The 25347-nt window shown below is 39.2% G+C and overlaps 1 protein-coding gene across 3 annotated transcripts in view; it reads right to left on the minus strand.

Annotated features, from left to right (window-relative positions):
• GOLGA4 (golgin A4) overlaps positions 1–25347 on the minus strand; it is a gene marked incomplete at its 5' end in the record, with an annotated part of 103425 nt that overhangs the window by 68249 nt on the left and 9829 nt on the right. For all 3 annotated transcript variants that reach the window (XM_084618165.1, XM_084618164.1, XM_084618163.1), the window contains 4 exons: positions 672–728; positions 2152–2199; positions 5159–5473; positions 6517–6582. In XM_084618165.1, the coding sequence (XP_084474291.1) occupies positions 672–728; positions 2152–2199; positions 5159–5473; positions 6517–6582 (486 nt within the window). The remainder of the gene's footprint in view (positions 1–671; positions 729–2151; positions 2200–5158; positions 5474–6516; positions 6583–25347) is intronic.

Raw genomic sequence — 25347 nt, forward strand, 5'->3', positions numbered from 1 at the left:
GGAAAAAGACTGTATGAGAAAGTTATGAAATTCAACTCAGTTTTTTTTTTACAATAACTTAGTACTTTTCTACCATCTACTTAAACGTGATTTCAGGTATTTCTGTAGTGCTTATGTCTGTAGTACCTAAGCACAGTAAGTCTAAAACAGATAGGGGTCTGCAAATCTTGTCACAAAATTCTCTGACATTATTTGCAGATCATCTTTGGAAAATGTATATTAAAATGATGTGCAACCCCATTTCCAACCACTGAAGCAGTCACAAATTTCATATCCTCATCCACTGTTGGGCCTCATCTAAGCTGCAAGAAAAACCACATGCTAGCCTCAGTTCTCTGTCACAGTTAGGGGTACTCATAACCCATTGGGTCGGGGACAAGAGGAATAGTGTAAACAGGCAAACATGGTTCTATCACAATGTTATGGAACTGTGCTTTATCCTAGATCAAGATAGCAGTGGTTGACGTGGAAATAAGCAAGATAGGAAAGAACATAATACAAAAAAAAAAAAGTGGACAGAAATGGTGAAGGGAATTCCAGGTTTTTGGCACTGGTATTACAGAATTTGTTAATTACTACAAACTAAAAAAACTGCACATCAAAGGATAAAACACTACTACAAAGTGTACTTTGTATGAATTTAAAAATATTCAACCATCAATTGAAGTTACCTCTCGTAGTTCTCCAATTCTCCGAAGTGCTTTATCCTGGCTCTGGCTCAATATACCCTTAATAAAAAAGAATAAGCAGATACTTTACTTTAGTGTAGAGGACTTATGTTCTGCATCTCTTTTCCAAATCAAGCTGCCTGATTACCTTGCCTTGTCAAAGTATTAGTACAAAAGGGGTTACTTGCAAATTATAAAACAGAGCATTAAAATCCATATGTCCTGATCCTGGCTGCTGCTACTAAAAAAACAAAAAAACAAACAAATCACACAGAAGTGTAGCAAGCATCCCCAACTGAAGAGTCACAATTGAAAATACACAGCCTCTTTTTATTCCCCTATAACCTGTGGTTTCTATTTTTTAATTATTATTACTTGAATTTAAATTTTAAACTTGTATTATGAAATTTTCTCATTTGATTCCCTAGCTGTTCAGAATGCTCACTTACTTTATTTCCCCTGGGGAACACTGGCCTCTCATTTTTCCACTGTTTGTATTTTTTCTTACCCTTTTTTACATCCTCAAAGAAATCTCTTGGGGAAAGATTCAAAGTTTACTTTTTGTCTAAGTTGGGTTTTTTTGTTTTTCAAATTACTGTTCCATGTGTTTAGCCCCCTACACTTTCGTAAGAGTATTTTTCCCTATAGAACACAATGGCTTTTCATTTCCCCCCTGCTTTTCTTGTACCTGCTATACGGGTAGCATTCACAGCTTTTTGAAACTTCATATGTAAGCAACAAAGGGGGCTTTTAGAACTCATATACCTGGTATTCCTTTGCTTTAGCAAATATAAGTGTGTGAAATGATTACTGTGTCCCTTCACACAGAAAATTATGGCAAAACTAAATTAGAGTAATTAAATGGATATAATTTTTTGGATTTCATTGAAATCATTCTGGAAACATTTTGCAATTTTATTAACAGTAGCACAAATTTTGCAATGGGACATTGCAGAAATCAGGGGGATATGAGAGACTTTAGATCAATGTAGCCCATAGTACACAAGCACTCTGCCAACAACACTTTAAAGAAAAGGTGGTGGTGGTGGTATATGGGATAGTAAAAGGAAAACTACAAAATTAAGTAATTCTGGAATCCATACTGCATATAAGATACACACAACTACCACCTTATGTAGGAAATTTTGTACAGACTGTTCAATTTATTTAGCATGAGCTATATTTTGCCTTTTTTTTTAAAAAAAGAATACATTTCAAACTATTACAGAATAAAAGACTGAACTGCAAAAAAATCCCTAATCTGAAACCTTAATAGAAAAAATATTTTAGTGCTAGTGTAACTTATTTTTAAGATGGCAAAAGAAAAAGGAAAGTTACCTTTAAAATAAAGAGACTCATCTGCTTGGCTTCTTTTTCTTTAATTACTAGTACATCACTTACATATTTTACGATGCGAGAGAAGAACATTTTAAAATTCAGAAATATGCTCAGACAAAACAGGAAAAATTGTACCTCTTCTTACCTGTAGCTTTTTCTTCTCTCTCTGGACAGTCTGATAGGCAGTGACCAGCTAAAAATATACAAAGCAAGCATATTGGTTAATTAAGTCCAGCTCCATCCAGAATTATCTAATTTGAAGTTAAAACTTGATGGTTTATGCAAGTTAACTAAATTTTCAAACTCCTCATTTCACCAGGTAGGCCCTACAGGTAACTTTTTCATGAACATTCCTCCTTTGGGTAGTACATACCAAAGCTCAGCAGGGGAATGTTTTCTAATAAAATATTTTCCCAATACCAAATGTGTTTAGGTTTCGAAGTCTGAATGGCAAAAACAAAAGAGGAAGGTTACTCAGCATGCCATGTACCATTTGTCCCCTTGCAGAAAAGCCTTTAAGCACAGGTGACAAAATAAGTTTCATGCAGGCAGTCCAGAGAATAAGGATTATGGCTGAAAAGCTACACACCTGAAAAACTACCCTGTGCTTCTATGTACTCCTCTAAATCCCAGACAGACTCAACTTCATTTTATAATATGAGGATGTACAAGACAGAATGTATATAACCCTTATAAAGAGAGGCTTCTGAAGCACAGAACTTTTTCCCATCCGCCTCACATACACCCAGCAGAACTGGTGGACAAAGAAAGATTGTAAATTGACCAAGTTTCTCATGGTAAATTGACAAAGACTTAATGAATAATAGTGCAACTCAGTTTAATTAAACTTTGGGGATGTTCCCCTACCATTTGCAAAGCTGGCAGGCCTACAATATCGTAATGGCACTCAGGTGCTAGAGTGTAAACTTTTGAAACTGGTTAAGCAGTACTCTGTTCAGCCAAAACTTTGTGTGCATCCAGAGATCTGAGATGCCACATAAAATCCTAATATACTATGCTGGAGAAAATGTGGGGCAATTAGCAATTTTAAGCACAAGTGATAGTCCTGTCTGGGGGGGCGGGAGGGAACTCTTGGGACAGAAGAGAATAATCAATAATATTTGAAAAGCACATTTAGTTATGACAACAGCCATTCAAGGATTTTGTGGGAATACATAGCCCATGAAGCCAACTTCCCTTTTAAATTATTTATTATTAGAGGCACAAAAATAATGATTGTAGGTGCATGGAAATCCCAATGTACATGTCTGAACAACAAAACAGTTTCTGGAAGAAAAGGAAATCTGTTCCATAGAATAAACGAACAGATTTCTAGAGCAAATTAGGAACTAATTAATAGACCATACTCAAAATCAGGACACTGAAGAAAACTCTCTCTTTAGTAACACTTTCTTTAGAGTTATACAAAGATCACTGGGTTTACACAGGTAAGGTTCGTTTATTGTGTACTAACAGTGAATAATGCAGTGATCAGTTAGAAAACACTGAAAAGTATATAACTGTGCCTTCAGATTCTTAGTGAAAGAAGAAAAAATGAATTTGTCAGATTTGTTTTGTTCATTCTAATTGTAATCTATTTTGTCAATAAGGTTGAGAGACGAGGATGTCTCCCTGCACACACACATGAAACAATAAAAATAAAGAAATGCACATATTTTACTCCTTTCATTGTCACATCAGGAGCCAGATTTGCATAGGAATTTCTATATTCACAGGCAGAGTATATTCAGAGAATCAAAGACTTTTCCAATGTTCAATTCTGAATGAACAAATGCATTTAAAGAAGAGAAGGATGGCTTTTCAGATCAACATTAGAAAATGAAGGTGATCAATTTTCATTGAAAACTGTGAAATTTATGGTCCTTGAACATAAACAAAGAACATTTTGTTTGCTTTTAAGTAGAAATCTGTGGGGTGTGATTTAAAATGAAAGACCAATGGAGGCAAAATGGAAAAACATTTGTATGTTGTACATGGAATACATCAATCAGAACATGTAAATATACGTTTTTGTACTTTGCCTCTGAATGCTATCCTTGAGAAATACAATCAACTGCCATGCAACCGTATCCCATGCTAAACTCACTGTGAAACACTACTGGAATTGAAGATCTGACCAATATTTCAATTATATTCAAATAAATCTTTAGCTCAGGAAACCTTTCACAAGTATATTTTCCATATAACTCAAGAGATCCCAACTGATCCAGCTCAGTTGGTGGTAATATGGTTTTGTATATAAACAAGAGAAGTTAAATATTGCAATGTTCTACAGATTACCAAAATAAAAAAAAAAATCATCTAGAAATACAAATTCATCTAGAACTAAAAAAAAATCTACTGTATATACGCGTTCATAAGCCGAATTTTTTTAGCAAAAAAGGGAGGCATCAGAGAAGGGGGGTTGGCTTATGAACAGGTATAGAGAGGGAGAGGTGGGATTCAGCCCCCCAAAAGAGGGAGCAAGGAGAGGCAGCACAGCCAGCAGATCCAGAAGGGAAGAGGCAGGGCCAGACTCTCTCCACTTCTAGCCACGCTGCTCTCCCCCCAGTCTCTGAAGCAGCTGCAGCTCTGGGGTTGGCAGGCTGCAGCCGTGCCGCTCAGCCCCACCCCCAAGAGCAGGCTGTGGCTGCTTGGTCCCGCCCACCAGAGCGGGCTGCGCCCGTGCTACCCGGCCCAGCCCGCTGGAACATGCTGCGGCCACGCTGGCAGGTCTGGCCCACCGGAGCAGGCTGCAGCCGCACTGCTCAGCCTGCCGGCGCAGCTCCAGCCAGGCCAGAGACATCCTCCCCTGGCCCTCCCCAGATAAGGTGGGAATTATAGGGTCGTCTTATGAATTATATGGTCGGCTCATGAATGGGTCATAAAAATTTTCCATTTTTACTTATCCATCTTGGGGGGGATCGGCTGATAAACGAACCGGCTTATGATTGAGTATATACGGTAACTTTCAAGTTACTAGCCACTAATTAATACCCTTGTCCCAAATACACAGCTACTGAATACATATACAAATACACAGCTAGTGAACTGATAAATTTCTTCCACTTTTTCAGCCCGTCACTCCTGCCTCCTCATCACTGTCTTTTCTTCCCTCCCACATTTAGGAAAGTCAATAAACATTTTCTTACCTCAGAATATTTTCCTCTGTAGTTGCCTAAACTACGTTCCATTCTACGCAATCGTTGTAAAAGCTGTTCTTTGCTGAGGCTGTCCATGTTTCCCAGTGACTCTTCTGCCTCGCTTTCAACATCAGATGGTGGATCAAATGTGGGACCAGGTGTGTCAAAGTCCAGTCGATTTAATGACTCTCTCGAAGAAGTTCGTACCAGGGACTCTTTAGAAGAAGAGCGGAACAGGGATTCTTTTACTGGACTTCGAAACAAAGATTCCATTGAAGGAACCCGGAGTTGGAGTTTCTGTGCAAAAGTCTGAGTGTCACTTAACTGCAAAAATATAGGAAATGGATTACTTTGGCACTTCAATAAATCAGATCAATTAAAAATATAGGTACATATACACACTAAAATACAATCTTCATAGTGATTTTTCTTTTTCTTTGAAACAAAACTACTTATCTAGTGAAACATAGTTTGAAATTAGCCTTTGTACTGAACTGTATGGCAAAGAATTTAAATTAATAGCATCCTAGCAATAATTTAAACAAGTTTTTAAATGATCATCAAAAACCTAATAGTTGCATAAATATCATATTTGCTCCTAAGTTACAAAAGAAGTCAAACAGATACCGTTAAACAGAAGCCAATATTTTACAACAGCTTTATAAAGTCATTAAACATATCTCAAAGATATTGAAGTATGTTTCCTATGACCCACATAGTAAGTTTATTATACAAGTACTTGTATGGTAAAAAAGCGTAGTGTCTACTTCAGGGTTTCTCAAACTGGGGGTTTACTCTCTGATAGTCTTATTTCTTTATACTCACTTCAAATACTTAGTTCTAATATAGAACTTTTCACAGCAAAAAGAGTACTCTTACTGAATTATACAAATGAAGTTCTCTAATGATATCCTGCACACTAGTCAGTACTCTACCACAATTCTTTTTAACCCTACCAAAAAAATTTTTTTCCAGTAGAAACTCACTTTGCATCCATGCAACACAATCTGTTTGACAAAAGCCTGAAAGTAATACCCATCCACACTGAATTAGCCATGTTATTTGGGGTAAGACTGGGGGCCTACCTACATGTCACCAAATTTTGTTAAAATAGCCCACTGGAAAGGAAAGAGAGGCTTATGCAACTTCACATCTAAATCTTCATTTCCCACAAAACTACCATTTATTAATAGCAATCCAACAGATTAAGCTGCCCAGTCTTAACGGGCAATCACTGAGCTGTGCAACTTATATATCAAAGTATTTGGCCACCACTACTCTAATACTGAGTCACACGAACGTATCAATACAGGCTAAAGCAGTCAACAGCATTTTTAATGAAATGAAAATGCTACAGAAAAAAGTACCTGAGGAGAAGGTGGTTCACTTCCATTGCTGTCTGTGGATTTGGGGGCTGTCTGTTTAGATACATTCTGTGATGCAAGAAAATAAAAATATTACAAGAAAAGGAACACAATATAAAGCACAAAGAAACCCACTTGTTACAAACAGCATCCCAGTTCTGTGGCTTTGTAAATGTTTTTAGTAAACATAATTAGTACTTTTCCTTTTTTAAAATGCGTTCATGCAAACTGCAACTAGTATGTTAAGTTTTGAAAACACAAATTGCTGTAATATACAGAACTACAAAGCTGCTGTGTGTGGATTGATTAATACACTGAGAACTTCAAATGTCAACATCTCTTCTTAAATTACTCATAGGGCTTGCATTTGAAATATTTATTCATTAAGAAAGGTACTAAAAACAAATGGAAATGATAGCAGGAAAAGTGTGATTGATTGGTAACAAGTATTACACTACTACCACATGGGTTGTAAGCAATTACCCATATTACCTTCCTTATATCAGTACACTCAGAAGTTTATGACAAAGTACAGAGAAAGAAATGACACTTTCAGAAAAGTTATGATATGCAAAACTTTTTAAAATAAACATTTCTCCTCCACTCCCAAATGAAAAGTCAACAGAAAGCAATAATTTTTTTTATTTTTATTAAAGAATTTAGAGATGATTTCCTTTTCTTCCCCCTCTGTTTACATCAGTTCAGCAGCTTCTTGACCTGCATAAATTCAAATACTTTATTGGTATTCAAACCAATGCAGGCTGAAGTGGTAAAAATGCTAAAACCTGAAAGCGAGAATCTTTCAGGCTAAGAACTGCAAAGTATCTAAACTGAGCCAAAAAATAAGGATTACATTATAATGGAAACATTAAAATTGTATAAAAGGGGTTTTTAAATCAAGGTACGTCAAATGAATTTAACACAAGCATTTGTACGTAAGCCATCACATGCAATAGAAGTGCAGTTAAAGTATTCAGTTATTACTACAATTGCAAATGTCAGGTTTAAACACAGTATGTCTACAATGAAATTACATTGCATATATTTACTGTAAAAACGGGAAAGAGGACGAGTACTCCTATAAGATAAAAAGGACTTCCAATGGATTCATAAGGGATGGATGGACTCAGGGTGCCAAGGACAAAGTCTAGAACAGACAAGGAAGCCTGAGAGGGATACACATTGTACATCCAAACTGACACTAAGTGAAATGAGCAATAACATAAACCATATAAAAAGTCTGTTTAGTTTTGGAAGTTGTATTATTCTGTCTACACTGAGCACAAAATCTGTGTACTCCTTAAGAGGACTGCACCGCTAAAGGAAATACTAAGTTTCTTGGGACAACTATTGCTTCCTACAATCCCTGTGTATTCTACTTATGGGGCTGTCATAGCTTTCAATAGGTTTTACTCACAACTACCCTGGCTCTCAATTTTCACTTTCTATCTTAGAAAGCTAGTAATTAGGGAGACCTAAATAAAAATATAAACTTCTGATTCATCATTTGTGCAGTACCAATACTATGCTCAGTTCTGTACTGCACATAAAGGGAAGATGTTCCCCGCTGCAATGAGTTTACAGGCTTCGGGCTTGTCTGCATTTGACACATTAAAATGGCACAGCTGCAGCCATGGTGCTGTATTGCTTCAGTGTAGACACTACAGAGATGGGAGGGGTTCTCCTGTTGACATAGTTAAACCATCTCCCCAACAGGCAGTAGCTAGGTTGACGGAAGAATTTTCCCATGATCAACATTGCTAGGTTAAGTTCCAAGTGTAGACGTGGCCCAAGTAAACAACACACATCAGCTACAAAATGCACCTGGTGGTCATATCATGGATTTAGCACAGAGCTGTGGAGGTTTTATATGTCTGTTTCGTAAACAAATATGTTAACATATTTTAGACTGAAAGACTGAAGCAACAGTATTTACTAGTTCCAATCAGGTATTTATATTTATAAAAAAAATATGAACTGACACGAGAACAGCATCTATAAAGATTATTGTGAAATGTAGTTTCAAAGTTGAAACCGAAATACACCACCACTGTGACCCTAGGAGCACCCCAATGCCAGAGGGGAAAGGGCTCATTGCGATCTAGCAAAGGCTCAGCTGGCCTGACTAGTTCAGCATACCCCAACTCACGGCTGTCATAATCTGTATCTAAAAGGTAAGGGATCACATGCAAACTTGTAACACACTAGTCGTTAATATTATTGAGTGGTGTATATACACGTGATATGAAAGATAACTATATACTGGAAATACATTCTTAAAGTGTGTTTGGCAGGTGGCGCTTAAGTCACTTCTCCCTAAACAAAGGAATGTGGTTCTACCCACTTGAATGTGTCTCCAATGTAAATTGGGCAAGGAGAGACAATAAAAGTACTTAATAGGTAAACAAAGCCATCAAACTAGCAAGTGGGGGAGATAGTCACTTAATTATCACAACAGGTAGACTACAAAATGTAACATGGCATCAGCTCTCTGGTGGGCAGCAAGCTGAGTCCTCAGGAGGTCTTTCTGACTTTGAAACCAAAGAAATTTTTAAAATATAAACAGAGAAATCCATTCTGGCGTCCTTCACCTGAGGAGACAAAGAAACCATGTGCTTTGGGCTCTGTGGTGGAGCCTTGCTAAGGACTGGCCAGCCATGCTGGAAGAATGACTGTTTTTAGTCTTTGATGCATATTTTTATTTGTAACCATTTCTATCCCAATTTCTTCTATTTGGTATCACTTAATTATCTGTTCTTTGTTAATAAACATAATCTTGTTTTATTACAAAACCATCTCAGTGCAGTGTTTCAAACTGAAGTATAAAATCCTCAGCCAAACCAACAGGCTGGGGCTGTGTACTGTCTTTTTAAAGAAGTAGTGAACTTGATAAGGTTTTGTGATTGCTACAGTGAGAGGGGTGGAGCATTGCATAGGATATGGTTTTGGGAAGATACGGGACTGCAAGGGCTGTTGGTGTCACCCTGCAAGAAGAAGCCAGGATGAGGTTACTGTGCTGTAAGCAGGCTGCTGGTGCCAGGGCTGAGCCAAAGCTGTCGAGCACAGAAACATCCCCGGTAGGAAGCAGTTAGGTGAACCCCGGAAGCGTCACAACCGGCTATCCCCCATCACAGTATATAATTAACAATTTAATCTTAATTATGTTACTCTTTTTGTAGGTTGTCCTAATGTACACATACACCCCTCAAAGAATATACACTAAATTATTATTTTGTAGTAGTGAATGGAAATAACACTGTTTAATTTTATGTACCACCTAAGGACTAAAAAAGGACCACTACACACAGTGCCATGTTACAGTAATTTAAATAATGTATGTACCTCAGAACATAATGTATGTTCTGAGGGTCATATCTTAATATCTGTAAAGTGCATTGCGATCCTTGGAAGGAAGGCGCTATGTCAAAACTTCACTCTTTGGTAAGTCACAAGCTTAAAATTCTTTAATGTTAGTGGATTTCAACACTTTATGTTTATTAAAACTAGAATCAAGGAGGCTCTGCTGACATTTCTATAGGCTTGAACTTAGTGCAGGTGAGGTCAGGCTTTCTGCAGGCCACTGGAGAAGCACCACACCACTCCCTGGACTTCTAGCACTGACTGAAGTTCTGAATCAAGATTACTTTGATTACTGCTCCTGCTGCTTCAGCCTTTGATAGCAAATAACCCCAGCTCCCCTCACATTTTGATCTTCACTCCTATGGGGACTCAAACACAATCAGTCAGGAGCAAAGAAACCCTGGCCCATGAATCTTCAGTCCAAGCAACACCAGCAGAAGAGAATACAAGGAGCCTATAAGCAGCAGTAATAATGCAAGTAGCCCATCTCAGCACTTAATATGCCAAGGCTCTCTCCCACTGATCCATAGCAAGCATGACATCACCAAACGCAGCTCTGTGTGGAAACCTCATTAACCCACAAATGAGGTCATCTTTATTAGTGCAGATTAATCAGGTTCCACTGTATATAAATGAGGGGTCAGACTGATTGGATATATCCTTCTCTGGTGCCCCCAACCCAATCAGGCTTCCCCTCCCCCCCCAAAATAAATTTGCTGTTTCTCTCTAAGTTTCTATCCTTTATGTTTACAAAGATAATGTCCTGAGCATGAACTGATGCACCGCAGCCTGCCTGAGAGCTATATTTTCAGGCTGTCTGTAGACTGAGAGGTGTGAACTGATCCATATACCTCAGTAGCGTGGTAAATCTGAAAGTTTCAGTAGTTTAACTATTTTATTACCAATCATTTTTCAGAAAAATCTAGCTATTTTGGGATTGTGTGTAAATTTTGAATTTGAGGGAATAGGATAGGAAGCACTTAGCGTACATTCCCCCCTCCCCCGCACACACAATCTGACTTCTTATACACACAAGAATTCCACCTGAGAATAACATTTCACCTTGAACAGCCTTCTCAGAATCAACTAACACAAGGAATAAAAGAGCTTCTCTCCAATTCAGAGCTGCCAGACTTTCACAGCTTCCCCACTATGCTCCGGTCTTCTAGATCATATGCACCCTTTACATAGCCTTAAAAATTCCAGACAACACTCTTCTTTCATTTTTAATTTAACCGAAGAAGTTGAGCTTTAATTTAATTTCCAGTATTCTGCACTCATCAAAAAAACGTTTCTTATTTAAACCTGTTTATTTTGTCCCTAGCTTTCCCTATATCAGGGGAGTGAAGAAAAGCTGTTCTCGTGATCACCTCCTCTCCCTCTCATTCTTGCCCCCCACAGGCACACTGTCTTTTTAGAAAAGGATTAAGCAAAAAGTGGCAGAGCCACTGACGAATCTTGATTAAAAACACTGGCAATACCCATTAATGCTAAACCTCACATGATTTTTTTTGAGGGGGAGAGGGGAGTATTTGTGCAGCTAGTGGTCCCAGGAAGGGCATGCACAGCCATCACTTCAGCATGCACAGAAATGTTTGCTCCAAAATGAAGCCACAACCAGGATACTACATAGTGTGCTGTTTTTCAGTGCACAACAGTCTACGGCTGGAAGCACAAATGAATACAGAACCTAATTATAACTGCAGGGAGAGTTTAGGTATGCAGAAAGTATCTAAACTGGAACATGGCCCAGAGCTGAACATGGGCTCTTGATTCAGAACTTCAGAGCCCAGAGCTCTAATGTTAGTTGGTTAGCACCTCTGATTTATATCTCAGCAGAAACAGGGGACCCCTCCAGCATCTGACTGTCCCTCTTAGCACCATAGTAAAGGACGGATTCAGTACTAACACTGAGGGAACTACCCCACATACTAAATCAACATAGCACTCAAATATCTGTTAAACTTCAAAGGACCACCTCCAGTCCAGTCCTGTTTAATTTGCAAGACAGGATCAAAAGCAAAAGTAGTATGGCTGCAGATCACATCCCAATTCTTTTCCTATACTTTATTGACCCTTAACACTTTCTGTGACTTCTCATATTTCTTTTCTCCTCTATATGTGGAGCAAAAAGCAGTCACTTCAGTGGGTGCCAAGCGTAAACAGTGAAGAATGGGGAGACCAGAGCCCCTTGAAAATGTTATATTTTCCAGTCACTATGCACCCAGAAATGTCATAACACTGGAGCATAGAAGGCAGCAATTCTTCTGATTTTGAGGGAATAGAAGTGAAACAGTCAAAAGAAGAGGGATGTTTAAAAGGAAACCTTGGTTCAGGTCGGAAATAGCATTCCCTTGGTGTGTTTGTTCTTCCTCCTCCTCTCTTCTTGTTCTTGCTTCTCACCCAGCTCCAAGACTGGAAACATTGCTTTTACAATGCACAAGACAAGGGAATATACATTTGAAAAAGTGTATTTGTCTGAGCGATAGCACACTATTGCACTAACAACCATGCCATCAGCTAGGCATGGTTGAATTTCAGTATGTATGTAAGAAAACAGTTTTCTGCTACCATTATATATAGCAATATATGCTGAAATAGCATACTTTTTAAAGTTTTTTCAGAAAAAGCACTACCATCAATGTTTATCATTCCCATTTTCCTTCAAAATATCCAAAGACAGATATTAAAAACTAGCAGAATGACTTACAGCAGCATTTATGGATTGTAGGCAAGAAACCTACAAATCTATGTGGCAACTGTTTGTTGAAAGTTTGGGAAGAATGCATTTTCCTGTGTAACAAAACAATGTTAATTTTCTGTGTTAAAATAAGTTCACATCATACAGCACACCAGCCATGAGCTATTGGGTATTACCCCTGAATTTTAGTGCAGGGTTAGCAAGAGGGTAGTCAAGATACCTTTGTGAGACTATAAGCCATAAGCAGTACTAATTTTGCCTTCTAGAATTAACAGTATTCTCCTCCCCCGCTAAAGGCATCACTGAAAAGGGCAGGAGGACTCACCACACTGTCACTCTGTGGTTTAGGTTGTTTGGGATCCAAAGCAAAGATAGTATACTCAGAGAGAAAAGCAGGCTCTGCTATCATCCCGGCTAGCAGCTGTGTCATTCAATGCAAAAAGCAGGAAGATGAAAAACACAAGTAATGAGAAAGGAAAAAAATCAAAGAAGGTTGCAAACGTTTATCTCACCACCTCAATTTCTGCACAGTGCTAAAAGGGTCTACAATAAGATACAACATGGTATACGTAACCCACCAAGGAATGCAAAGCAAGAACAGAAATATATTGGATCATTCATTGTCATAACAGCCAAGATCTATTATACTGATTATTTGGAGAGGAAAGAAAGTGGTAGCAAAAGTGTGCCCTAATTTAGCCTTGCATGAGCAAGTACTATTTTGCATTGACATTATAGTTTTATTTATAAACATCTTCAGAACAGGTATGTTGTCCTGATATGTTAAATTGCTTATGACATAATATATTTATATTGAAAAGTAACATCAGTACTTTTACGTCTACTCTAATACAACTATTAATATAAACTATGTACTTCTGAAGGTTTATATTCCACTAAGATTCATTAATTATATTGTAAAAAGTCCTTAAACAATGGGATGCTAACATATGTAGGATGTGCTCAAAACTATACTTTAGCTATCATCCCCATACATAATGACTGGAATCGTTAGGAGTTACAGAATGATACAAGAAATTGCTAACTCAACTGGTAGTGTTTACATTTAAAGTATTTGAATCAGTTTAGGAGACAAGTTTGTAAACTCACAGAAAGTAAAAGCGTCCATGAAGAGAGACTGTGGAATAACAATTCAAATTCATTATGTATTCAGGTGTATTTTATCGTTTAACATTGTTAGAATGGTGTAACGTTTCAATATATTACTATAATTAATATATATGAATATATATGTGTTGACATATTTCAATATATTTCAAGCTTTTGCTGACACTCAGAAACCAAAGGCTGGGCTATCTTACTGCCGAACATGTTGATCAATTCAGAAATTCTAGACTCGAGTAATCTGCTGAGTGAATCACTTAAAGGGCTTTTCATTTGCGACGGGTTCAGAAGGAAACAATTTCTCAATTTCAAGGTCCTAAGTATTATCTCTAGGGAGAGACACCACTGCAAAATGATTAGGTTCCTGATCTTTTCTTAAATGGATACATAAAGCTCCCTGTTACTATGATTATAATTGAGATTAGGACACAATTTGATCTATGGGAAGATTTAGAATAAGACACACAAACAATGATTTATAATTAGTGTTTATTACAGCACTTAGAGAAAATGGATGATGTGCTTAGTATTGTATTAATAAGTACACCTAGTGGTCTCTGGATATTACAACATGAGTCAGGGCTAGGAAAATAATAATTTCAAGAGGCTTAGTTCTCATTCCTTTCCATCCCTTGGCTCTGTTATTTAAGGCAAATCTTTGCAACAGAAATATAAACGAGAGCCTCAACAGATTCCAGTACGTGCATGTCTGAGTAGAAATAGAAATACATGACTATTTCATCATAAAGATCAGCAGCCAGACTATTTGCTGGAGACTTCCTCCAGAAATTGAGGCAGGGAGAGAAGAATCCTTAACCCTGCCCCGAAGGCCACTCTTCGACACCAGAACCACTACCTAAATCTCTTTGTTGGAGTAGCCTCCATGCTCTCATAGCTCCCATTAAGCAAGAGGAATAGCCAATGGATCTGCTTCAGCGAAGCTGGAATCTGCAACACGTGCCCATCTGCTTTATTAGTTCCTCAAATCTTCTCTTGTAATGTATCCATGTTTTGGAGACAGAAATCACACACAAATCTGAGGAGCTGAGCCTTGAATGCTGGTCCTCCAAAAACCCCTAAAGCTAAAGAAGATTCCTCCCATCCAGTAGATGCACTACCCTCTCGTACATCAGCCAATAGAGAGCAAAAAATATATTTTTTTTAAATCACACATATAGTTCATTATACCACCCTCTATGTAGTAGAGCCTCACTGGTTCTACTACAAGAAGATCTTCTGCAGCCAGGGAGGGGAGACGAAGATTCAGCACTTAGAAAATTGTGAATCGCTGCTATGACCAATGCCTCAGTGGGGTTTCATTCTGAAACCACTACGTTGCTTAGTTTCACTTCTCAGAACTATGCCATAAATGTTTAACTTCAGTAAAGGCTTCAACTGTCCCTATGTTGGCCACACTTGAGATGTAATTCAAGCACTGTAGAATATAAGATAAATATTATCTCTAGTAACCTACTGGATGATTTATCAAGGGCTGACTAGGACATGAGAAACCCTCATTTCAAAGTTCACATCCTGAAAACAGTAAATTACAGGGCAAACACACTCAAAGGGCACAGTATTTACAGCAGCAGGGCCAGAAGGACACAAACAATTGTAAGCACAGTCTAATACCCATTCATTCAGCGAAATATACTTTTGCATTTGAGAGAGTTGCCAGAGGACACTTTCAAATGTAAACTTATTCAAGTGTGAAAAATCCAATCTTCCTTTTCTAGGAGAGGAGAAAAGGGGAGATTAAATGAAAACAATGTTCATGAGTGAGATTTTACACAAGCAAAAAACATAAAATTTTAAGTTACAGTTCCCACAGCCCTCATAACTTGGTCACATTGGTGATAATTCTTCTGGCTTAACATATATGTGCAAAAAGAACAATGGCAAACATTACATATGCAGAAGTGGCCAACTTACAATAGCTGTGGGAACCATAACTTTGAGTTTCACAGTTTCACGACTTTGGGGTGTGTAAAATCTCAACCATCAATGTTTCACTAACAGTTTTTTTTATTTATTTTTATAAATAAGCAGCAGAGCTAAAACTATCAAAGAGAAAAGTGACTTTACACTAATTCTCTTTTGTTCTTATACAAGATCAGCTAAAACAATGAAATGCAAATTTTAAAACTTGTGAGTAGAATGCAATGACTGCCAATAATTAAAGATTTATGAAGGTTTCCAAAATGAAATGTGTATTATTTGTATGTCAGTTGATTCAGTATATTTTAAAATGGGACTAGTTTGATCTTACATTGTCAAGAATTTCAGGAATCAGATAGTTCTGAGTAATGACTGCACAGTAGTGGTATATTAGGTGTTTGTTTCTCACAATGCTAAATAGTTAAATTCAACCATGGCATGATTTGAGTAATCTATTTCCACATAATCCAAGAACCGTAGGGTTAGAAAGGACCACAAGGATCATCAAATCTAACTCCCTGCTAAGATGCAGGATTTGTTGAGTCAATCATTCAAGACAGATAGTTACCCAGCCTTTTTGAAAACCTCCAATGAAGGAGCTTCCATGACTTCCCTAGACAGTTTGATTTTACTGTTCTTACAGTTAGGAAATTTTTTCTGAGATTTAATCTAAATCTGGTATGCTGTAGTTTGAACCCACTGCCTCTTGTACTGCCCCCTGTGATAAGAAAGAACATTTTTTCTGTCTTTTTTATGGCAACTTTACAAGTATTTGAAGACTGCTATCATGTCCCACCTTAATCTCCTCTTTTCCATATTAAACATACCCAGTTCCTTCAGCCTGTGCTCATATGGCTTGCAATCCATCCCTTTGATCATCTTTGTCCCTTACCAGTGGATTCTTTACAGTTTCTCTACATCTTTTCTATACAGTGGTAATCAAAACTGGACACAGTACTCCAGCAGAGGCTTAACCAACGCTGAGTTGAGCAGTACTATTACCTCCAGTGACTTGCATACTATGCCTGTTACTGCAACCCAAAAATGCCTTTAGATTTTTTTGCAACAGTATCGTATTGTTGACTCACGTTGTGGTTGTGAGCCACCATTACTCCCAGACCCTTCCAGCAGTGCTGCTGCCAACCCGGTTATCCCCCATTCTGTATTTGTGCATTTGGTTTTACTTCCCTAAGCATAGCACCTTACACATTTGCCTTTGTTGAATTTTATTTTGTCATCTGTAGCAGTGGTTTTCAAACTGCGGGTCACGATGCAGTACTGGGTCACAGAACATAACGCACTGGGTCGCGGTGGCTCTGGTCAACGCTGCCGACCAAGCCATTAAAAGTCCCGTTGGTGGTGCTGCCCAGTTAAGGGAGGCTAGTTCCTACCTGTTCTGACATCACACTGTGCCCCGGAAGTGGCCACCAGCAGGTCCAGCTCCTAGGCGGGGGAGCCACGAGGCTCTGAGCACTGCTCCTCCCCCAAGCACCAGTTCTGCCCTCCCATTGGCCAGGAACTGGGAACTCAAAAGTTAGGAAATGCCAGAAATAAGGCTGCCCAGGTGAACCATAATTCAGTCACTATGCGCATATGTATTGTGAAAAAGTCTTTAATTACACAATTGTGTATTATTTTTTCCCACCAGATCTCTGCTATTTAGTACATAGTATGGATATTGAAAAAGAGGTTTGCAAGAAAAGGGACAAATGTGACAGATGAGTGCATGTCTGTATGTTTCTATATCAAACTACAAAACTCCATTTTGTTTCGAGAGTACCATTTTGATTCTAAACCTGCACTATACATTCATTGTTGTCTTTTTACCCCCATCGTGGACTAGAATTAGAGGAAGTATTGGCAGAGGACTAACAATGCAGAGCAAACAAGGGTGTTAATTTAGATAATCCTCCATTTAAATGGAAACAGGCTTGGAGAATGAGCTGACTGCAGCGTAGGCGAACTAATTCCCTCAGGTAAGCTGGTACCCAAGCAATGGGCCACCTGACAAGGGACTTGATGTCAGTCAGGGAGACCACCTGACCTTGGGGAAGAGAAAGAGAGAGAGACTGGCTCTCACTGGGAGGATGCGGTTGTTTTTTTTTTTTGAGAGACGCAGACGAGAACCAGAAGACAAGGCTGTGCTGGAGAAGGAGGAGGAAGTGAGGAGAGTCCTGGGATCCTGCAAGGACACTGACTAAATCCTAAGTGGCTCTCAGACAAGTGAGGAAATGGAGGCAGGGATTTGCATATAGGTTTTGTTGTTTTCCTTGGACCTGTATCTCTACAGTGACCAGACGTCCCGTTTTTAAAGGCACAGTCACATATTTAAGCCCTCCTACAGGTGTCCTGACTTCTTCTCAAAAACGGGCAAATTGTCCCGTATTTTCTGTCTCTCCCCGCATCGGTAACAGCGGGTCCTGCTGCTGGCCAGATCCCTGCTAGCCAGCTACCTGCACACCAGTGGTGAGCGGAGGCGGGGGGGCCAGTGGTTGACGATAGGGGTGGGTTTGCAAGGCGGGGACTGGGGCAAAGCTACATCCCACGCGGCCGGCCGCTCCCCCTGCTGGTCCATCAGCGCAGCACACAATGTGTGCTGGCTCTCAGCCAGCAGGACCCCGACCCCTGTCCCATTTCCAGCTAGCACTAGCTGTGGGCTGTGAACTGTGGTAGCTGGTGAGTGCAGGCAGGCAACAGCCAGTGGCCAGTTACATGTCCCTTCTGGTGCCCACCCACTGGCCCTTTACGTGGTCCCTCTCTCACTGTCCTCTCCCTGATTCCCCCTCCCCCCCCGCCACCCCTACCTGGCAGGGCGCATCCCGCTGCCTGCTCTGTGCGGAGAACCAGCCCCCAGTCAGAGTGCTCAGCTCACCAACAGCCTGGCCAGCAAGCTCCTTCCTTCCCCCACTGCCTCTGGCTGGACTGGAGCCCCGGGAAAGCCCAAGACCCTCTGGCCCAGGGCACTGGCCAGGAGGAACCAAGCCCTTCATGTGCCAGTGCCCCACACAGTGCTGGCACAGGGAAGCCTCTTTGCCCCTCAGCTAAGCTCTGGGGCGGTAGTGGGGAAATCAATCTCCAGCCTGTTCACACCCTGACCTACAGGCTTCACAACAGCTCCTCGGGCAGGGGCTTCACACCCTCTTGCCCACCCCTGCCTGCCCCCAGGGAGCACAGGGCTGCTCCGTCCCCTAGACACCCTCCCCTGCTGAGTCACCTCTCTGGCTGGGTTCGCTGAAGCCCCTGCACTCAGGTTCTCTAGGCCCTGGTGCACAATGCATCCTTAGGGCATAACCCCTTCCTGCCCACGCTGTAGCTGGGGGACAGGAGGTGGCTGGGCTATGTTGGTGGGTAACAGCAGGCTGGAGGTGTTAGCTGCCTTTCAACAGTGTGCAGGCAGGAAGGGATAAGCTGCTTCCAGCCACAGAGCGGGGGAAAGAAAGCCAGGTCATTCCCTTCCGCCCTTCCAGTGACTGGAAGTGGCTGCCATCCCTTCCCTCCCGCAGAGTGACAAAAGGCTGCCGCTAGCCACATTCTGGTGTGAACCCTGCCAGAAATCTGAGGAGGGAAGGCATGTGACCCTGGCATGCCTCCCCTCCCCGGTGTTGCCTCGGGAAATAAGTACCAGGAGAGGTGGGTCCATCCTGGGGACCCAGCCAAGCCTGGAGGGCAGAGAACGCTGCGTTAGCTGGTCAGCCCTCCTCTTCCCCTTCCCCCCCATGTGAGAGAAGTGTACAAGAGTGAATGTATGTATGTGTGTGTGACGTCTCCCCATATGAACCCCAAAGCCTTAAAAATAAGAAGGTAAATAAAAAGAATCTAACTATGCAGTATTTCTTTTTAACAGAGGCTCAGTCAACTTGATGTTAATTTGAATGTTTGTACTGCATAGTTCTGATTGATTGCCATTGAACTTGCTTCAATACGAGTAATTTTACTAGGCTTCCCATATTCAGCATAGGGAAATATGATCACCCTGTGTATCTCTCTTGTTTTTTGCACGAGAGCAAAGTGTGATCAGTTTAGGAAATTCCATTGTACAGTCGGTGTGTTACTTGCTTTCACTGTCACATAGTCCCTAAAGGCAGAAAACAATATACTGGAAGCGCCACAGCTTTGGTGGAACTCTGGGAGCACGCAAGGACTACAGGAAGGCTTGAGAAAGCTGGCTCTAGTTTCTGGGCCTAGGTAGTTGGTCTGAGGAGTCCACATGTCCAAGGAGAGTGTCAGACGGTGACTCTGCACTTGGAGCGTGTGTCCAGAGCAAGTACCTAAATTGTGCACAGAAAGCTTAAGAGCACATGGGATCCACAGCAGGTGGATCCACATTCAGCAACCTGGTTAGTGATCATTAGATGGTGCTCATTCAGGGTTATAACAATGTTCACTTGTGTTTAAGGCACTGGACTAGAACCCAGAATAGCTAGGTTCTGTTCCTGGCTCTACCACAGATGTGTATGAAATGCAGATAAACTATCATAACACAAACACGAACCAAATTAAGTTTTGCATGGGCAGCCTTAATTCCAGCATTTTCTAACTTTCTGATGTTTAACTTAGCAACCTCAATGTTCTTAATTCTAATGTTCTTGATTCAGTTTTTGTATGTAATCTACTGTACAAATTAATACAAACCCTTTCTTCATATTAGTCACAATCACACCATTAAGCCTTACACTGGAAATTCACTGTAGTTTAGTATTTAAAATATTGTAATAATTTTTTCTTCAGCACTGATTTTTAAGAAAATAATTAGACATTACTATTATGATAGATACTTTTGAAAACCACTGTTAGTGACAATAGCTTTGTTTGCTTTCTATATAAATCAGGTAAAAGTCATGTTTGAAGTACAGCTCAAAGGAAAAATGTTCAATTTCTAATTATATGTAGTATATCTGTAGGGACTAAAAAATTTCAAAAAACTAAATTACAAACCACTTTCTGAAGGAAAACCTCCAATGGGTACAAATTTAAAAATTAAAATAACTAAAGAGCAGATCATAAGAGTGACAAGCTAACCGCTAACAATGAACATCAAAAATAATATTTTGAAATATTAGCAGTGGACTTAAATGTAAAGATCTAACGTTAACAATAGGACATCAAGTTTGATTGTCATATTTATGGTCTCACTGTAGGGTAGGGATTGATCTGATATACCTTCAAATGAAGCAATAACATTACAGATAATACCTTTTAAAGGCAAGCCACAAAAGGGAGAACAAATGACATACTTAGTAAGAACTGCTTCCTACCACACACATTTTCTCATTGAGACCTATCTTCAAGACATAAGTGCCCTCCAGCTAACATATACAGAGACAACTCTTGAGCTTGTTGGAAATATAAAAAGCAAGCTGTCAAGCAAGTCAAGATCTATACATCAAGGGTTTCTCCTGAAATAAAACAGAAGGGTGTATATTTGTCTTGCATCCTTTTTCAGAAAGGATAAATGTCTGTATCAAGAACAGCTTTTTTCTGGTTTGTTGTTTCTGCTATAACGTGCAATCTAAGCATGCCTGTATAAGTATACATAACTGCCAAAAGTATACATTGCTCAGTTTCAAACCAACAAACTCCAAATCCTTCAACATTTTCAGATATTTACATATTCAGATATATTAGACAGGAAAACCAGTTATATATGAGCACCTAGTATCCATGCATGACAATGTCTTTTAGAAGCATTTCAGATGAAGCAGAGCATGAATGAATTGAAGTAGCAGCATTAGCAAGGGTATTAAGCAAGTGTTTTTGTTAGATTGGAAAGGCCAGTTTCATTTATCTTACTTTTTTATTAGACCACCCTGGGAAAGACTGCAGTTAATCAAAAACTTATTATAATATTAAAAATGTATATGCCAACACAAACATCTTGTAACTCTAAAATAAAATGCACAAGAACAGGAGTGGTGGCTTAACTTTACTTCTACACTCTACAAGAAACTTGCAAGATTACTTGGCTGGGTGAAAAAGGGACATCAGTCTTACTTCCAAAACACATCCTGAAAGCCAGGCTGAGCTTGAGCAGTAGCCCTTTCACAAAGGCTCTCAGATGACGGTCCAGAATTCCATTTGTTGCCTTCTGCAAATGGGCAGCTATATATAATTGTGAGCTATATAAAATTCTTAAAGAGAGAAAGAAAACTAAACTTTTATAAAAGTGTATTGTTTGGCAGATCCATTTCTCTTTAGAATCATCATGTGGGGCAGCAGCAATGAGCTTGGAGTTAGATCCAAGCACAATTCAGAACTGGCAAAGGCCAGGGTAGCAAGGAGGTAGCAAATTCTATTCTTGGGGGTAGGGGGAAGCAGCATCATAAAGTGCTCTGCAATGATGACTGTATCCATAGTGAGACAGTTCTTCCCTCTAACCTAGTTGTTTTCAATCTTTTTCATTTGTGGACCCCAAAAAATTTTGAATGGCAGGGTGAATCCCCTTGAAAAAATCTTAGACATAGTCTGCAGACCCTCAGGGGTCTGTGGACCACAGGTTGAAAACCACTATTCTAACCAAATGGGAGGCTGAAAAGGAAAGGGAAACTAATCATCAGAAGGTAAAAATCTCTCCAAAAATGTGTGGTTGGTCAAGTATGCAAGTCTTTCAAAATTTCAAAACATTATCTCAGACTTAAAATCCCTTCAAACTAAGTGGAATGTAGGAGTAAAATATTAAAGAATGCTTTATATAAATGTACCATTTGTTACAACGGGTCTATCTACAATTCTCTCAACTTTTAAGATATTTCTTCAAAACAAGCTGTCACAAAACCTATGAACAGTGGAAATATTTCCATGATTCCAAAAATTTTAAGTTTTAAATAAAACATTCCTATACACTGTTTGCAAGTTGGACACTGCAGCATGGAGAACCTGTAAGTTAAACTGACTAGAACTGTTTGCAGTGTTGTAGCTGTGCTGGTCCCAGTATATCAGAGAAACAAGGTGGGTGAAATAATATTGACACTTAATTCAATGATTTTCATTTTTAAATCAGAGAAATGCAAAACAAAGAAGGAGTCTAAACAGTGAACAATTATTCTTTCAAATTTAGACAATTCCCAATAATCTAAGATATTAGTAATATATTTTCAGACCCATGTCTTACAAAGAGATTTTTTTAGCTGACAATGTTCTTTTAAAGTAACCCCCAAATGCTACTATCTGTATTTTGACCTATTTAGCTACAATAATACTCCACTGACAATTCTTTTCTAAAGAGAAGCACCTAATTTGGCCAAACTAAAATGATGCTTGAAAAACATGCCAAGGAAGGCATGTGTTTTCAAAAACGAATTGTACAATTTGGTCTAATTCTTCAGTCATGTGATTAAGAATAAAAGCTAGTACACTTAAACTGTATTCTATGAAAATCTGGTCCAATTAGACTTAAAATGAAAATAACTATACAAGCTTGTTTTGTTGTTAATAATCATGTTTAATACAAATGAAGAATATTTTGAGAGAGGAATTTTAATGTCTTGATTGAGATAACTTCTTTAATGTACATTATTATAGAGAAACTTATTTTCATGTAATATTAAGAAGAATGGTTCTAAATAAATCTGGGAGATTTACTATTGCTTTTCAACTGTACTACTTTCTGCATTTCTAATGACAGAATATGCTTCACAACAGAATTGCTATGAGAATTTCTAGGCTGAGAGACAATCATATACCTGAGCCCCCTTATGGTCTTCTTTGTTTCCCATCTCTTTGTCCTATTTCCCCTTCTCCCCCTCCCTGCCTAAACAAACACAGAAAAATAGCAAAACTTGCTTCTGTGCCTCTTCCCAGCCTTAACCACTGTACTTAGAGCATGTTCTTCCAATGCAACTTGTCACATCCTGTGGGCTACCTTTGATTCTCTTATTTGTCTGTAGAGTGTGTGCGTTACTGTGCAGACTGGAGGAAAATATAGGTCAAAGGCAACATCGATTAAATGAAGTACAGCAAGATGGACTCTATGGCAATGAAAAGAACTAACAACAATCTCAATGCTGCAAGTAGCATGGAAATGAATTAGAGAACACATTACAAGCCAGACAGTGTAGGTATATTTTTGAAAAATAACTTTTCTATAAGGAGGCTTTCATTTTTAAGAGATGGGCTCAAGATGCAAAATTTGGACATATACCTGAACATCAGTTCTAAGTTTTGGTTTAGGCCCATCTTTAAATTGTCATGGCACTGTACAATATGCAGAATGTGTCAAATAAGTGAGTCCCAGGCTCCAGAGAATTGCTGTATAAAAAAAACGTACAGATATGTAACAACACAGAACACAAAACAGATTAGACCCAAAGTGAGCTACAGGTTTTTATAAGCTAAGTTCATTCAAGGAAGAAATGAGTCTTAAGAAATTTTCTAAAGGAAAGGCAGGAGGGCTTGTGAACATTAACTGGTTGCTGTTCCAAGCATAAAGAGCAGCATAACAGAAGGCATGAAGTCAAAGGGGGGCAAAAAAGACAAGATAGCAGTTAACTGAAGGTATGTGTATACTGTAATTAAATACCCACAGCTGGCCCGTATCAGTCAATTTGGGCTTGCGGGACTCAGGCTGCGGGGCAGTAAAATTGCAGTGTATACTTAAGGGCTTGGGCCGGATCCCAAGCTCTGGGACTTTTCCTCCTTAAGAAGTCCAAAACGTCTACACTGCAATTTTACAGCCCTGCAATCCCTAGTCTAATGACACGAGCCAGCTGGGGGTGTTTAACTGCAGTGTAGACATAAGCTTCTTTGGATGAGACTGATGTTTAGTAGAGAAGGTGGTGTAGGAGATGGGTACAGATGGAGGCAGAGAAATAGTTGTGCAGAGCCGAAAGAGTGAGGGATGAAGAGCATGAATTTGAGATAGGAAGAGGGTTCAAGCCAGTAAAGGGATTAACTTTGAATAATCTTCAATTTTTGTTGATTTTTTAACTTAATTTCTAACTTCAGTAACGCAACAAGGTGTTATTTCTTAGGAAGGTTATTCAACTTTCATCCACATTCTTCTCTCCACTGTACAGAGACGTTAGAAGAAAGGGGAACAAGAATTACAGCAGTGCTACAGGATAAATGACATCAGGGAAGTAACTTCAAGGTGTTGAAAAATTACAGGGCACAAGGTGCTCCTTGAAAGTCTTTATTTTAAGTTTAGAATACATAATATATCCTAGGGATTATCCCTATCTTTGGATGCCCAACAGCCCTACTTTGGCTCCCCCATCATTAATAGATTTCTGACAGTTCTCCTAAAGAGGGCTTACTTGTTTATAAAGCTGTGCCATAACTAAACAAGAACATTAGAGATATTACTAGAACGCATATAAAGTTGTGAAAAACTGCAAAATTAGTAAACTGGTCACACAGATAAATAACATCACCACATCTAATGCCCTATGCTTTCACTGTTTTATACACATATACTGTCAAACTCCTATTAAGAAAATGCCTGAAAACAGGTGTCAGTCATTCAAAGCTGTTGAGTAATGAATTTCATTAAAAAAAAAGTCACCCAGCGGATTCTCTACTTTTTGCACTGGTCATTGATTACATGGGTTCCAGTTGCCAACAATTCCTCTTTGACGTAGGAGTGAGCTGGCCCTCACGACGTAATGTGCTACCTCAACACTTTTACATTAAGAGCAGAAGTACAGTTTTTCCTGAATGATTACAAAACTCCCCTTAATCTCTTTAATAATTTAGCTTGGATGGCACCGGTTGCT

The sequence above is a fragment of the Lepidochelys olivacea genome (genome assembly GCF_965140295.1).
Source record: "Lepidochelys olivacea isolate rLepOli2 genome assembly, chromosome: 2".
Lineage (NCBI taxonomy): Eukaryota > Metazoa > Chordata > Testudines > Cheloniidae > Lepidochelys > Lepidochelys olivacea.